Here is a 15,333-nt window from a genome sequence, read left to right as displayed (position 1 = left end):
GTAAAAATAAGTCGAAATAAAATACAATTGATGATAAATCCAAAGTACAAATACTATCAACTACTGTGTATGTCGGACTAGAGCTCATTGGGCTCCTCTCCCCCCATCCTCCAACGTTGTCTCCAGCACATCTGTCATAATGGCATCTACGACCTCCCTCACCTTATAACCAACAGTAAAGATACCTCTATCAATGTCTACATGCGCAATCTCCACAATGCGACGATATCTACGCATGACATCATGAGCATGATCTAATCGTGTGTGCTTATCCTCTAGTATTTCTTGATGAGTTGGCCTCGGTGGATCTTCTGGAGCAGCTTGCACCATATACGAATATGACATCCTGAAGAACCATTTAATGTACCCATCGACATAGCTCCAATCGCTCTTAGATATAGTACTTTGTTCCTCCTCCGGTACCAGATGACTAAGATAATTATCAAACATGGAATCCATATCTCTACATGTCATAGTAGAAGGAGCATAGACATCAGGGTGTTTAGAAATAGTTTGAGTGTAGCCGAACTGCCTCATGACGCGTTCAGGCAGATGAAGAAATGTCAGACGTGAACCGCAAGTCAATCATCCTGAGTATAACATTATGTCATTAAATGATTGTGTCTCACGGTGATCGACATGGTTGTTAAAGTGCATATCCTCAGTTATCAAATGGTCAAGATAAACTCGAAACTACTTTATCGCTAGGTTCCTTTTGAGCGTGGAAAATGCATAAGCATGCGACATATCCTCAGTATAGGTTGGTATACACGATCAGACTGAGATGCACGGGAAGTGCTGGAGGATCCAAGTCTGAAAAGTGTTGGAACACACGAATCATCAGTAAAGTGTTGCAAAAATGCAATGGAAATGACACACAAATACTAAAAGACCAATATATATTATCGTCAAAAGTGTGATGTGTCCTGTCACATGCTTCATCTTCCAGCTACAACCCTTAAATATCTTAGAGTACAAGTAAACCAAACAAGCATTCCCCCAGTTGTACTCATGGATCCTCTCAAAGTCCTCGAAGTACCATAAGTAAACGAGATCCATATAAGTGGCACTCTTGTCCACAAAAATGGCAGTGTCAATTAAATATAATAGGTATGCTCGCATATCATACGCTTTATGCATCCCTACCTACACGTCATCACTTCTAGCTTGATCTACTCTAAGGATCTCATATGTATATACCTTTTTTAGGAATTCAAACTTAGCATGAGCCCCTATGATATTTTCCATTTCCCTTAAGGCAGCCTCTAGGTCAACTCACATAGGAGTTGAGAGGACAGTCGCATCCTAATCCCTCTTTTTCATCCAAAGAGTTTTTGTTTATGAAATTGTTTGGCGAGTTTAACCATTGGTACTTAGAGGGAGACAAGTATTTAACCACTGGCTAAGTACGACCAACAATCAGAATACTCAGGAGTTGAGAGGACAGTGGCATCCTAACCACTTTTTTTCACTCTCAGAGCACCAGATTAGACTCGTTTAATTGTTAAGTATAATGAATAGAAGTCAAGTATTGGGCCACAAGATAGGTACGACCGATAATCCAATTACTTGAGAATGTTGTGCACAAGTACATACACCCCATCTTTTTCTTCCAGTTTATTGTGAAAATATTTTGAAAAGACATTTGATGTTGGATCAAGTGTTTGAAATTTATTTGTGAAAGGTGAGAAAATGGGATAGAGATCGAGATAGAAGTGTGAGAATGAAGTGGAATAGATGGGATATTTGGTGTTGGATCAAGCACTCGCGTTGCTTTTAGAATGGATTTTATTTGGAAAAAGCACTTGACGTTGGATCAAATGTGTTTTTATTCTTTAGAAAAATTCTTTTTATCATTCCGTTTTTATCTTGTTAGTTAACATGTAAAGGAAAGCAATAGAGGAAATTAAATCCTAAACTATTACATGTTCATAGGAATGGGGGACACTTTACCCATAATGGGGGAGGATATTACAAACCAATCCATGAAATGAGAAAGGTATAGCTTACAATAATAACATGCCTAAAACAATCAAGTGGTAATGGTAAATAAAGCACATTCAACTACACAATGCAAATGAGATAGATGCAACAAGAATGCATATTAGAAACTAGGTCTAAAGTTATACATGATCAAAGTTAGGCAAACTACATATCATCTTCCTTGCTTATTTCTCCTCTATTAGAATCTAACAACAATTTACCAATTACTGAACCTAAAGCCTAAACCAAAGTTGATTGTCTCAAGAACCCTAGGCATGAAAAGTTAAAGTAAATCATCACCTTAGGGAATCAAATCCCAAGATGTTGGACTTTGATTCCCCACACTCTAACTAACATCTCGGTAACAAAATTGAAGTAAGAAGGTGAAAGAAAAAACTTACATTACCGAAGAAGATGCAGACGACGGTGAAACTCCGGTGAGTTCTTGTCTATAAGCTCATTTCGTACTTTTGAGTTCAATTCTTATTCTCCTCATTCTCGTGGCTTCTGTTGTTTTCTATTGCCTTGTGTTTATGAAATTTGAGAATGACCGAGGGATTGAAGAGTGAAGGTTGAAGATTGAAGATTCTGATCAATTGATGAGAGTGGGATTATGAGGGTGATTCAGAAGTTGGAAGAGTGGGAGTGATGAATGGGAGAGTGATAGTGGTCAATGGAATCCCCCTTGAGAGAGTGCAACGTATATGGTCATTCTTGTGTTGTAAAGTAGACCATTATATAATGTATGGGTGATGATCCATTTCTTTACACCGTGATAAGGACATAGTCACGTCATGTCCTTATATCATTCACATGCTTCGAAAATTGATTCTCCTTATGTCTGTCTAAACGTAGGTATATGATTTCTTAGTATTGCGATTTTGCTCGGAGGGCTATCTGGCTAAAAATGCCTTCTTTAGTTCGTTCTAAGTACTAATGAAGTTTGCAAGTAGAGAATGTAGCCAAACTCTGGCTCTATCTCTTAGGGAAAAAGGAAATAAACATAACTGAATTGCTTTTGGATTGACTCCACTGCTCTTTAATGTGTCTGCATACTATACAAACACTAACAAATGAAGATTTGGGTCTTCGATGGAATTTTCTGAGAATTGGTTATGTTGCACGATTTGTAGCAGAGAAAGTTTCAATTCAAAGCATATATATATATATATATATATATATATATATATATATATATATATATATATATATATATATATATATATATATATATATTAAAATAAAGTAGTGCATTGAACAATAATAAAAATAATAACAACAGAAATAATAACAACTCAAAACTAAAATAGAAAATAAAAACTTGCAAATAAATTGGAACCTGCAAATAAAATATGGAAATAAAATAGAACTCTGAAATTGAAATTGAATCAGGCAAGATTGTTGTATGATCGATCCAAGTACACACAGAAAACTCCTAAACTCATATGCTAAGATGCAGCAGTTCCTCAATGTGAAAAACAATTACTTTTCCAATGGTAGAATTTCTGCCTAAAATTAATGCTCTAAAACTTGGATAATGAAGAACTAAGACATAGGCCTATTTATAGAGCTGGAAACTGATGAAAAGCGTCTGAAATCGTGTAGGAGGCATGGGAGAATTATCAGTTGAAGTGGGAGAAGACTTGGTTTATCAGTTGCTATTTTTTTGCCTCAGCCCATGGCATATGCCATGGCCTCATGGTGAATGCCATGAGTGCAATCTGGGTAGAACGTGGGGCTTGAAGTTCATGGAGAATGCCATGGCCTCATGGAGAATGCCATGAGTGCTAAGTTTCAGCTCTTTTGACTTTTCCTTTGTGTTAAAGTGGTGTCATGACTGTCACATCATGGCAAATGCCACGAGTGCAGAACTTACTCTTTTTCTCCATTCTTTCTCATTTTCGTCTCGATTTCTCACACGGATGCTCCTTCTTGGAAAATACCTGAAACATACATAATATACCAGCATAACACCATAAAAAGGAAATAAAATGTCATGTACATCGAGTTAGAAATGTGATATGTTTTGTGGTTATCATATATATATATATATATATATATATATATATATATATATATATATATATATATATATATATATATATATATATATATATATATATATATATATATATATATATATATATATATATATATATGTGTGTGTGTGTGTGTGTGTGTGTGCGTGTGTGTGTGTGTGTATGTGTGCGCGCACGTGTGTGTGTGCGCGCGGGTGTGGAATGAAACAATATGACAAACAATTATATAAGAATATGAAGTAGTAGTAGCAATATATATAATAACGATTTAGAATGAAAACAAAAATGAAAAACTGGTAAATAAATTTGAACTTGCAATTAAAATTGGAAAAAATGAAATTTTAAAATTGAATTCCAGAAAAATTAGTCTGGCAAGATTATATCACAAATGATTCAAGTGAGTACAAAAGCTCTATAAAATCTGATGTTAAAGTGCAGCAGTTCCTTAGTGTGAGAAACAACTTCTTTACAAAAGTGAATTTTCTGCTTACAATTACTATAGAAAAACTTGGATACTGAAAAACTAAAACCTAGGCCTATTTATATAGCTAAAACTGGTAGAAAACGTCTGGAATTCGTGTTGGAGGAGAGGTAGAAGTATATGCTGAAGTGGAAAAAAAACTAAGTTGTTATTTTTCAGGCCTTAAATCCCATGGCGGACTCCATGGAGAACGCCATAAGGTCAAATTGTGCAGAACATGGGCTTAAGGTTCACGGTGAACGCCATGGCCTCATGGCAAACAACATGATTTTAGAAACCTGTCCCTTTGACTTTTCTTTTATGCTAGGTGGCGTCATGGCTGCCACATCATGGCAAGTGCCATGGTGAACATCATGAGTACAAATCTTGATCTTTTCTTTGTTTTTTTGTCATTTTCATCCTGATTTCTTGCACGGATGCTCCTACTTGGAAAATACATGAAACAAACACAATATACCAACATAACATAACTAAAAAGGAGACAAAATAAGTTAAAATGTCATGTGCGTCGATTTAGAAACGTGATGTGTTTCGTGATTATCATGCCACCCACATGGCACCTTAACATTTATAATAAAAGGGAAAGATTCCCCATGTCAAAGATATTCATAAGGAGCAAGGCCAAATTTGGCTTCCCAAGAAAAATAACCATCAATTGTACCCAATACAACACACATTTTCCTCAACTGACATTTGATTTGCCTTAACAAATTGACATTTGTCTTCTTTCAGCCGACTGACATTTTATTTCCTTCAGCTAACTGTCATGTGATTCACCTAATTGACACCTAGAGGTATATCCCAACTCTCCTCATACATAAGGGACTCGTGTTATACACGAAGGACTCACCTCATACAAGAGGGACACATCCCATATAGAAGGGTTTCACCCTAGATATGTCATAGGGGTTTACCAATATAAGGAGAGGAAAAATAAGGCTAAATCACTTTTCTTTTTCATACATGGATTTTTTATATTTTGATTTACATTTTCTCATATATAAAGGAGACTTCTCCTCACGTTATTTCACACTAGAACTTGTTATTTTCCTAATTCTTTACAATTTATCTCTCACTTTTCTCTCTTTAAATATTTTCTTTCACCAAAGTTATCTTAGTACCTTGTGAGTGAAAACTACTTCTGAGGAAAGAGTTGTACTGGTGTCGTGTCACTATTATCATTTTCAAGGGTGAAATACTCTTGAAGAATTTATTTTGATTCTTGAGATCAATCACTTATAAAATCTCTGTTTGGTTATAGAACTCTGCCTGAAAAAGTTTTATTTGGTTATTGAGATCAGTCTGTCAAATATCTATTAAGTTTGTGAGTTCATCCCATGGAAAAACTCTTTTTTGGTGGGGGGATAAGCCAGTGTGAAATATTACGATTTGATTGTTTCAAGGGTTCATTGGCCAAACCTGTAAAAGCTCAATATTATAGTGAAATCTCAAGAAGATCTCTTTGGGACAGGACTAGGCCAACTTTAGACCGAATATGGATAACTCTCTGGTTCCATCTCTCTAACTCTATCTCATTTATTTATTCAATTACTTTATTTATTTTCCGCTGCTTTTTCTCTCTAATTTTTTTAATACAAACACAATTTTCCTCTTAAGTAATTAAAATTTTAAATTAATCACGAATTTTGAATACCACAATACACCCATCCCCCTCTTGTGCTTGGAGTCACCTGTTCAACAACTCCAAGCCCTATAACAAACCCTAAAAGCCCATAACAATCCTTAATAACCAGGTGTTGTCACATATTTTAATTTTAGCAAGTACACATTTGTATGGTGGTTTTTGTTTTGACATGTCTATCTTTGGTGTGAAGATAAGATCAGATGTTACAAAATAATGCAATAAGTGAAGATGACCCATCAGGTCGTCCCTCTGCTAGCAAGCACTACTAACATCCTCTTCACCATAAGAGATCAAACTATAGGGCTTTCTTCTGACTGGGTCATAATAGAAGATGCTTTGTTCTAGTCCCCACATGTGGCTGAGGGAATACAACTATTATTTCAGAGCTTCACGATGAGGGATATGCATCGACACCAATTGCATTACCCATTCGATTTATTGTTTAGGTCCGCAGATGGTCGGGGAGTTTCAAACTTATATCTATGAAGAGGATTATACATATTTTTCGAGCAAGGTTGAAGCTACTCACCAAAGGATATAGAAAATTTAGCTTATCATACCCGTTAGGTGTTATCCATATTGGCATTTGGCTTCTATAAGAGGGATGAAGTCTTTTTCTCAGTTTGACTTCAAAAAGAAAAAGAAGCGATTCAAGAATGCGTCAGTGCTATCACAATCGAGCGGGACTGGTACCTGGAAGAGCTCCAAGGGGCATCTATATTGCTTTTGGGAATATGGGCCAGTGTAGAAGCTTTTGGGTACCCTAACATATCTCATGAGAAGCTACAGTCACTTGCACATGAGGTGAAGAAAATGGATAAAGTTATATCCCCTGTAGAGATAACACTGACCAAGGCTGAGGCCGCTTTTGCTAAGGTAAACAAGGCACTGGGTTATTCTCGTAATACAATAGAGGATCAAGAAGCATCTTTGAAAGAGATATGAGAAGTATGAAAGAAGACCAAGAACAACTTTCTGTAGACGCGTCTTTAAAACCTCGCTTTATCAAAGGAGTATGCAAAGTCAGTTGAAGATGATTTCTCTATTTGCATGTTTCTTTTGAGAATGCATTACAACAAGTGGGGTATTTTTATCCTATCATGCATATTTTGCGAGAGTAAGTTTGTCATGATCAATAAATGGTGAATGGGGAGCCGGTCTATATTATGGATGATCTAGATGTGTAGTCATTTGTTATTTTTTTTGGAGTGTTCCTCTTCGGTGTACCTTTGATGAATGAGTGAAATTCAAGGTTTATGTTTGGAAGAGTATATATTAATTTTGTTTCTTACCATTATGTTTACCTGTTACAATGTTGCATTAAGTCTCAAGTTTGTTTTTCTGGGAGATAGATTGTTATGTGAGGTCGTCCTGAAGTTTTATTGGACGTCTATGAGGAACATGTATGACCAAGGTTTTACTCCTCTTCTGTTCCCCCGAGTTTAGAATTGGTTTGAGGGCGATGTTGGATGGACTCACCATCCACAATCTAGAGTTGATAGCTACATACACACACACACACAAAGAGAGAGATGTGAGCCCTTATTTGTCACTTTGTGGTTCCTCATATTTATCTGTGTGCTTTTTCAACAGGTTTTTTATTGCTATAGTTGTGCTCCAGTGGTGCCTGCAATAACACCTATGATTCATTATCCATGGGGTTTTTATTGCTTTAGTATTGTGCTTAAGGAGTTGACAGTTCCACGACCCTGTGGCTATCCTTTATGATCAGGATGAAAAAAATTATTAAAGTTTATTCATTTTGGAATAAATGAATCACATCCTGGTAACAAGAGCATTTTACATGTCATAATAGGAAATTTAACCAAGTAATGTAATCGCTGCTTATTAGCCGATATGAGAATTGGTAGTTTGTGCGGTAATTAGCTTCAGCGTTCATCACGAGTCTTCCCATACTGCAATTAGGTTAGAATTATTCATTTTACATATTGAGGGCTTAACTGCCATATCTCTTAATAATATGATGAGGGCCTCTACATTAGTCTCCATCATATTTTCTTTGTCCTCGTTTTGATCGCTTTGTAAACCTTTATGTATTCTTTGTGCCCGAGATAGGTTGGCACATATTATTACTGACTCATCGTAATCATTGTGATGCTTTCGTTTGAGATGGACAGGGGAGGCTATTGCGTCTAATGTTGATGCAAAAGTCCTACCCAAAATACAACTATACATGCTTCTATGGGGAATTACCAAAAAATATATGTCAACCATCCTAATATCTCTCCCTTATCTCAAGGTGACCATCAACTCAATATATCCCCATGGACGAGTTACAATTCTATTGAAAGCTTATAGGTCGGATATCTTATAGGGCCACAACTTATTCTTTTTCGATCCTAACCTTTCAAAAAGTTATGTCTACATGATGTCACAGTAGCTACGCCATCTATAAGGATCATATACACATCAAAATTGGCTACGATATCCATTATGACCATGGGAAAGACCATGTTCGAAATCCCGCTTAGTTTTTCACTATCTCAGAATTCGAGGATATATCTTTCTTCTCCCTAATCTAAGTCATTCTCACTTATTTTCTTACATCCATCAACTCAATGATTATCCTCTTTATGGTTTCATTAGATGAGTTCTTTGCTCTTGGAAGACCATGAATAATGGATGCAATGTATTGACGATTTCCTTTCCTATCTTCCTTTTCTTTTCTACTAATGTCTTTTTTCCTGGCTTTAGTCACAACCTCAATAGCTTTATTAGGGGACGATTTCTCCCAGCGAGAAGATTGTTTCTTCCTTGGAAATTATTCTCGACCATACTATCTCTCTCCCCCCCTCTCTCTCTCTCTTAAAATCCTAATGAACTTTCCGACCACCTTCCCGTGTATTCTCGATAATTCTCCCTTTTTAATTACTTCTTCTATTGTATCCTTAAGATGGATCCACACATTAGTATTATGGTAGTGACTTTTGTGAAAACAAAAATATTTGGACTTATTTGTCCTAGATGATTCTTTTACCGGGTAAAGTTTCTTGATCTCGGCTTCTTTAAACTCAAATTTGGCATACTCTCTCCATATTATTTTCCCTTAAAGTGTTCAAAGGAGTGTAGGAGGAGAACTTGGATCGGGTTCGCAGTCCCCATTTTTTTTGCGATAACTATTGTCTCTTTCTAACACCTTATCGTATATGGAGTTCCCTGCTCCTCCATCCCTCTCCCCCTCTCCAATTAGGAGTTCTTCTTTGTAATTGATATAGGATGTGCCCTATTCAATAAATCACTTAAGTTACAGGCCCCATCGAGCTTCAACTTTTCCTAAAACATGCAATCCAACCTCAATCACTTCTTGAACATCCAACCTTTTAATATGTCATTCATGTATCATGCTTCCACTGTCGTTTTCATGAATCGATCAATGCACTCATGCAAGGTTTCTTTCTTTCTATGCGTGACTCCACTGAGTACAACCATTGTTATGGGTTGTCGATCAGGAGATAAATTGGGTAATGAAGGAGTCAAAAACACCCTTCCATTAATTTATACTCCCGTCTGGAAGGGTTTTGAACCATATCATCGTGGATCCCATAAGGGTAAGAACGAAAAGCTTGCACATCACGAACTCTTAAGCATGGTAGTAATCTAACATGTTATCTACATGTTCAACATATTTGTTTGGATCTCCAATTGTGTTGTAACCTTGTAGCTTTTGAGGTTTCTCCAGAGACCTCATGATTCTACTGTCGAGGATGTAAATATTTAACAGGTTTTTCTTTCACTCTAGGGATAGAGTGTTTGTGTCATTGTTTCCCTTATCCAGAATTGGTGTACTGGTAAATGATAAGGGCGACAAACTTTGGAAGAAGTGTGACTACCACTTATTCCTTCATAATTGGGATGAATAGTCCTATGTCATTGGCGTCAGTTGAGATATGGTGATCTCAAGGCCTCCCCCATGGAGAAATTATGCCAATGAGAACATAATTTAGTGTAACAACTTGGTTGCCCCAATAGGATACCTCCCGTACAATGTTGTCCCTTGGTGGAACGCATTGTAGGTCACCTTTAACTTTGAGTATCCTATCGACCAAGAATTATGAGTTTTGTTGGTGTACTAGGTTGTAGACGCCGTCGACAAGTCGGTGGCTCCATGCACTCCGATATTTACTTGCAATAGGTGAAGACTTGGGTGCATTTCTTGTCAAGGTACAACAAGTTGTGAAAGAGGTCAATGTGATAGTTCACACTAGCAAGGTTATTGTATAAATCTAAAGAAAATGAATGCTTTGCATGGAACAAGATGGGGATTCTACTAGAATTAGATCATATTACACAGGAAAATGGGAGGAAGAGGTGAAGATTTATAACTTCAGCGGCTGCAACATCAACTTGTCATTAAGAAACAAATCGAGTGACTTTTGATGTCACCATACTCGATGTGTTTGATAATGGATTTGTCGTAGGTGAGGATTGAAACTTCAAAAAAGGAGATCAATGATCTGGATCTTTGAGTGAGAAATAATAATTTTTCTGGTCAAAATTAGCGGGAATTAGAAGTTTATTCCCAAACAGAATCACTATTCCTCTAGGGAATAAAAAATGCTTGGTGAGATGGTGATATATAGTCTTAATGTGGTGGAACAATACTTTTGATGCGCGATGCAATGAGAAAGACTTGTAAGTTTAGCAATCCAACGTTCAAGTAAGTGAGAGAATGAAAAGTAATGTGAGAATGATAATGTATTTTCATATATGAAATGATGCGTTTTCCCTTTATATATCAAGAATGGTTGAAATCATTCACGCGTGATTCAACATGTTGTATAGACAACCGTTTAATTGAATTGAGTGATGATTAATGTGTTATAGAGCATAATTATCTCTTTTTAATTAGAGTGACTGTCTACCAACACAATACACCTTTCTACTTAAAATTTGTTCTTAACACTTTGCCAAAATCCTTGCTTACAATACATATCGGTTCTAATAGTCGCAACATCTATCTCCAAGGACCTGGATCCACTTTCCACCACAAAGAGTCTACTAGTTCTAATTAGGCATGGCAACATAACCCGAACCCGCGGGTACCCACTCGAACCCGCCCCAAAGTTGACGGGGAAAATCCGCTTTGATTGGGTTTGGGTTCGGGTTTGCGTTTTCCCCGATTTTAAAATATGGGGACCGGCCGGGTAATGGGGATACTAGTACCCACCCTGAACCCGCCCCCGAACCCGTCCCGTTTATTTCATTATGTACATTATTATTTATTTTTGATAGTTAAGAATATTAAAAATATGGCCAATATTTTGATATTTTAATTTTAATTTATTATTTAAAATATTTGAAATGTATGTATGGAATTTTTTTAGATGGTTTTATTTTATTATTTGTAATGTAATTTTATTTTGGAAAAAATAACTATTTCTATTAAAAAAATTAATTTCACTAAACGAATGGTGGCGGGGACGGGGATACCCGAATCCAACCCGAACCTGTTTGAGACGGGTTTGAGTTTTGATTCTCCATTCCCGTATGGATTTGGGATGGGGAACGAGTTTTATTTGAGGATTCGGGGGAGGTAAAAATCGTCCCCGACCCGCCCGTTGCCATGCCTAATTCTAATAACTGAGAAGATAAGTTCTAATACTAGTTATAATAGAGTGAGTCACACCCACACAAAATAAAGTTGCATCATTATGATTTTTTTTTCTTTGCACTTAAGTAAATAGTATTACTCATTTTGATTTTATTTATATGCAAAAGTTTTTAAATTTTTTTTTGTCTTAAATATAAATAAATTTAACAAAACTAAACACATTTAATTTATTTAGTTCAAAATTATTTATAAATAATAATTGTGTTATTTGTTTATCTTGCTTTAAGAAAAAAATTAATTTTAAAAAATTAAACACACTTAATTATTAATTTTAATAAACGTAAAAATTATTTTTTAATTTATAAATAAAGATCCGTACTAATTAAGAATTTAGTTTAAAAAATATATTATTTATTTAAAAAATTTCAAAAATGTAAAACACAGATCATAAAGATGAGACGATAAAGGGACAAGACAGCTCAATCCCACACATCATAACTTTTATTTATTTTTGGTCTGTCCACACATCCTAATACTTATATTATTAAATATGACTAAAATAATAAAATTATATTATACTTATATTACATTATTCGATTCTGTTCATTCATTCATCCATATCGGTATCGTCTCAAACACAGTCACACACACCTTAGAAAAACACCACACACAACACAAAAAACCGAACCAGAAAAATGGGTGTCACGGTTCCACAAAACCTAACCAGAAAAATGGATGTCACGGTTCCAGAAAACCTAACCAGAGAACAGTACGTGTACCTCGCAAAACTCGCAGAACAAGCAGAGCGCTACGAAGAGATGGTATCCTTCATGCAGAAGCTAGTGGTAGTGTCCACACCTTCCTCAGAGCTTAGCGTCGAAGAGAGGAACCTAATATCCGTCGCTTACAAGAACGTGATAGGGTCGCTACGTGCGGCGTGGAGAATCGTTTCGTCGATTGAGCAGAAGGAAGAAGGTAGAAAGAATGACGACCATGTTGTGCTTGTTAAGGATTATAGATCTAAAGTTGAATCGGAGTTGTCCAATGTTTGTGCCAGTATTCTGGAGCTCCTGGACTCGAATCTTATACCTTCGGGTTCTTCGAGTGAGTCTAAGGTTTTTTATTATAAGATGAAAGGGGATTATCATAGGTATTTGGCTGAGTTTAAGATTGGGGATGAGAGAAAATCTGCGGCTGAGGATACTATGTTGTCTTACAAGGCTGCACAGGTTTGTGTTTTTTTTTGTTAATTTTTTACTGTTTCGAAGATTAATTAATTAATTAATTGTTGTTGTTTTGTCTTGAAGGATATTGCTGCTGCTGATCTTCCATCTACTCATCCTATAAGATTGGGTTTGGCTCTCAATTTCTCGGTTTTCTATTATGAAATTCTCAACCAGTCTGACAAAGCTTGTGCCATGGCCAAACAGGTTTGTGATATCTGTGATGATACTAATAACTGGATTCTTTCTTCAATTTTTAATGTATTTATTATTGAAATTTTCAAGTCAATTTGATTACAATATTTTTGACTTGGGTGTTTGTCTATGTGTATGTCTTACTTCCATACTGAATCGATAAAATAGGGGAACAAATTCCCTGTTGTCAGAATTTTAGTCGGTTATCGATTCAATTTCGAGATTTCTTTTGAAGTCTGAATTAGAGAACTTCAAATATAAACTATTTGATGTTTTCCATCCAATGATTTAGACTCTGGATCTTTAAATAGTTCATAGTTCTTTCCTTTTTGTGCCCGTTTTAGCTCATGTGGATGAACAATGAACTTAATAGCAGTCTAATTGCCAATACTTGGATATTGGCAGTTTCTTAATTGTAAAATTATTGTTGGAAAAAATTAACAGCTTTTGAAAATTGTCTGTTAGAGTTAGTGGTAGTCAAGGTTTGCTCATGAATAATATTGACATATGTTATTCCTTCTGTGTTTTTCTCTTATTTTCTGTTCATGTTTGGCTTGTAATAGTACTGAGTATGCAGTAGGAACATACTAGCTTATTGATTCTAAAATCTACCCTACTGAATCAATTTTCTTTTCCTATTTTGATAGGCTTTTGAGGAAGCAATTGCTGAACTGGACACGTTGGGAGAAGAATCCTACAAAGACAGCACACTTATAATGCAACTTTTGAGAGACAACCTCACCCTTTGGACTTCTGATGTCCAGGTAAAATTTCTCTAATATATAGAACCTACCCTTTTCGGAACATTTATCTGTCCAAGCATTTTGATTAATAATCATCGACCTCTCTTCCTGATATTGCGGCAAATTGATCATAATCTGAGTTAAGCTATATTTTACTTCTTGCAGGACCAGCTAGATGAGCCCTGATTTCCCTTATAGGTTGACGGGTCGTATTCTTCCCTCTTGAAGGAGGTGGGCTATGAATGTCATTTATATGTGTTGATTAAGAATCATCCTAGTTTATACATTTACCGGTAATCTGTGGTATAGTGTCATATGGACCTGTCTTGTTTTTTTATGTCTTGTATGATTTGGATCTGTTGTCCTAATGGGAGATCAAATTAAATTATATTGTTGCAATCATCTTTTTCCTATGGTTTCTTTAAAGATTATTCCTCATACTTGGTAAAATGAAGTTGTTTGACAAGTATGTTTTTAAGGAAAACATGAGTCAGAGAGGTAGATCTACTAGTGTCAACCGCGAAAGTGTTTGCCAACTTTGACCGAGTCCAAAGTTCACAATATACAGCCCTCTGAGCGTGAGCTCGGAGAAAAAGACGGTCGCTAACTCCGCCCGAGTATTCTAGTCCGGTACAAAATCCACCACCAAAAAGTCTATGTCCACTAAACTATCCTCTGGTCCCCTCATGTTTTTTTGCATACTCTAATCTCGATCATTCATCCCAGACTCTGCATGTGTGTCTTCCATCTCTGACAACTCTCTTTGACTAAACCCACCTTGTCCGAGATAACTTCCATGTGACCATGTTTCCACTATAAGTCTTGCTTTAGTTATCTAAGATTTTGTTTATTTATGACTGTAGGGTTTAATGGCTTTTGTGGGGTGATGTCGGCCATGTATTTGGTCAAGATAGACTCCATCGAGGATGAACGGTTGACTATTACTTGACCTAGTAGTTGACTGTATCTAAACTGTCTCGGACAACAACATAGTAAGTCCTTGCATATACATTAGCCTCATCCGCGTATCTCTTACTCAGTCAAGTCCTTGCGTATACAGTAGCCTTATCAATGCATCTCTTCCTCGGCCACACGCCGAGTTAAACCACTGAACAAATTTGAACTAAATTTGTTTCCAAAAATGTTACTTCTCAGTTTCTCTATCTAAACTAGATAGGATCACAACTAGAAACTAGCCAACTAGAGTACATACAAAACAAGTGGTCTTGTTTTAAAGTATTGGTCAGCAGGCATTTAAGGGTGTGGTCCTGTAAGAACTGTGGTGATTACTATTCTCATAGAAGAAACATTATTGGTAATGGCCAAATCTATATCATCTGTCAGCACATGATGATGCTGATGGATGTTTTGTTTGCAAACGTAAAATATCACATATCAAACAAACATTAATGAAAAATTCCAAAGAAGAACGCTTGATGTTGTGAATTATTT

At 36.1% G+C, this 15,333-nt stretch overlaps 1 protein-coding gene and 1 non-coding gene across 2 annotated transcripts; both read left to right on the top strand.

Moving 5' to 3' along the window:
• The first annotated feature begins 2,750 nt into the window (after positions 1–2,750).
• On the top strand, positions 2,751–2,857 carry LOC127090126 (small nucleolar RNA R71). The gene has a single exon (XR_007791657.1). It is a non-coding gene; the product is annotated as a small nucleolar RNA R71 (small nucleolar RNA).
• A 9,438-nt stretch (positions 2,858–12,295) lies between these two features.
• LOC127088237 (14-3-3-like protein B) lies at positions 12,296–14,283 on the top strand. Its single transcript, XM_051029150.1, has 4 exons — positions 12,296–12,949; positions 13,028–13,150; positions 13,786–13,902; positions 14,047–14,283. The coding sequence occupies exons 1-4, from the start codon at positions 12,416–12,418 to the stop codon at positions 14,065–14,067; spliced, it is 795 nt and encodes a 264-aa protein (XP_050885107.1). The 5' UTR covers positions 12,296–12,415; the 3' UTR covers positions 14,068–14,283.
• The last annotated feature ends 1,050 nt before the right edge of the window (positions 14,284–15,333 follow it).

This window comes from Lathyrus oleraceus, chromosome 5, assembly GCF_024323335.1.
Source record: "Lathyrus oleraceus cultivar Zhongwan6 chromosome 5, CAAS_Psat_ZW6_1.0, whole genome shotgun sequence".
In the NCBI taxonomy this organism is placed as follows: domain Eukaryota; kingdom Viridiplantae; phylum Streptophyta; class Magnoliopsida; order Fabales; family Fabaceae; genus Lathyrus; species Lathyrus oleraceus.
The sequence above is the reverse complement of the archived record's forward strand: the minus strand, read 5'-3'. Positions and strand labels throughout refer to the sequence as shown.

What these genes read in the sequence shown, in the direction of transcription:
- LOC127088237 (XM_051029150.1), top strand. Translation starts at nt 12,416, where the DNA reads ATGGGTGTCACGGTTCCACAAAACCTAACCAGAAAAATGGATGTCACG. An exon ending in TGTCTTACAAGGCTGCACAG is followed by an intron (nt 12,950 to 13,027) that starts GTTTGTGTTTTT and finishes TTTGTCTTGAAG; the next exon opens with GATATTGCTGCTGCTGATCT. An exon ending in TTTGGACTTCTGATGTCCAG is followed by an intron (nt 13,903 to 14,046) that starts GTAAAATTTCTC and finishes TACTTCTTGCAG; the next exon opens with GACCAGCTAGATGAGCCCTG.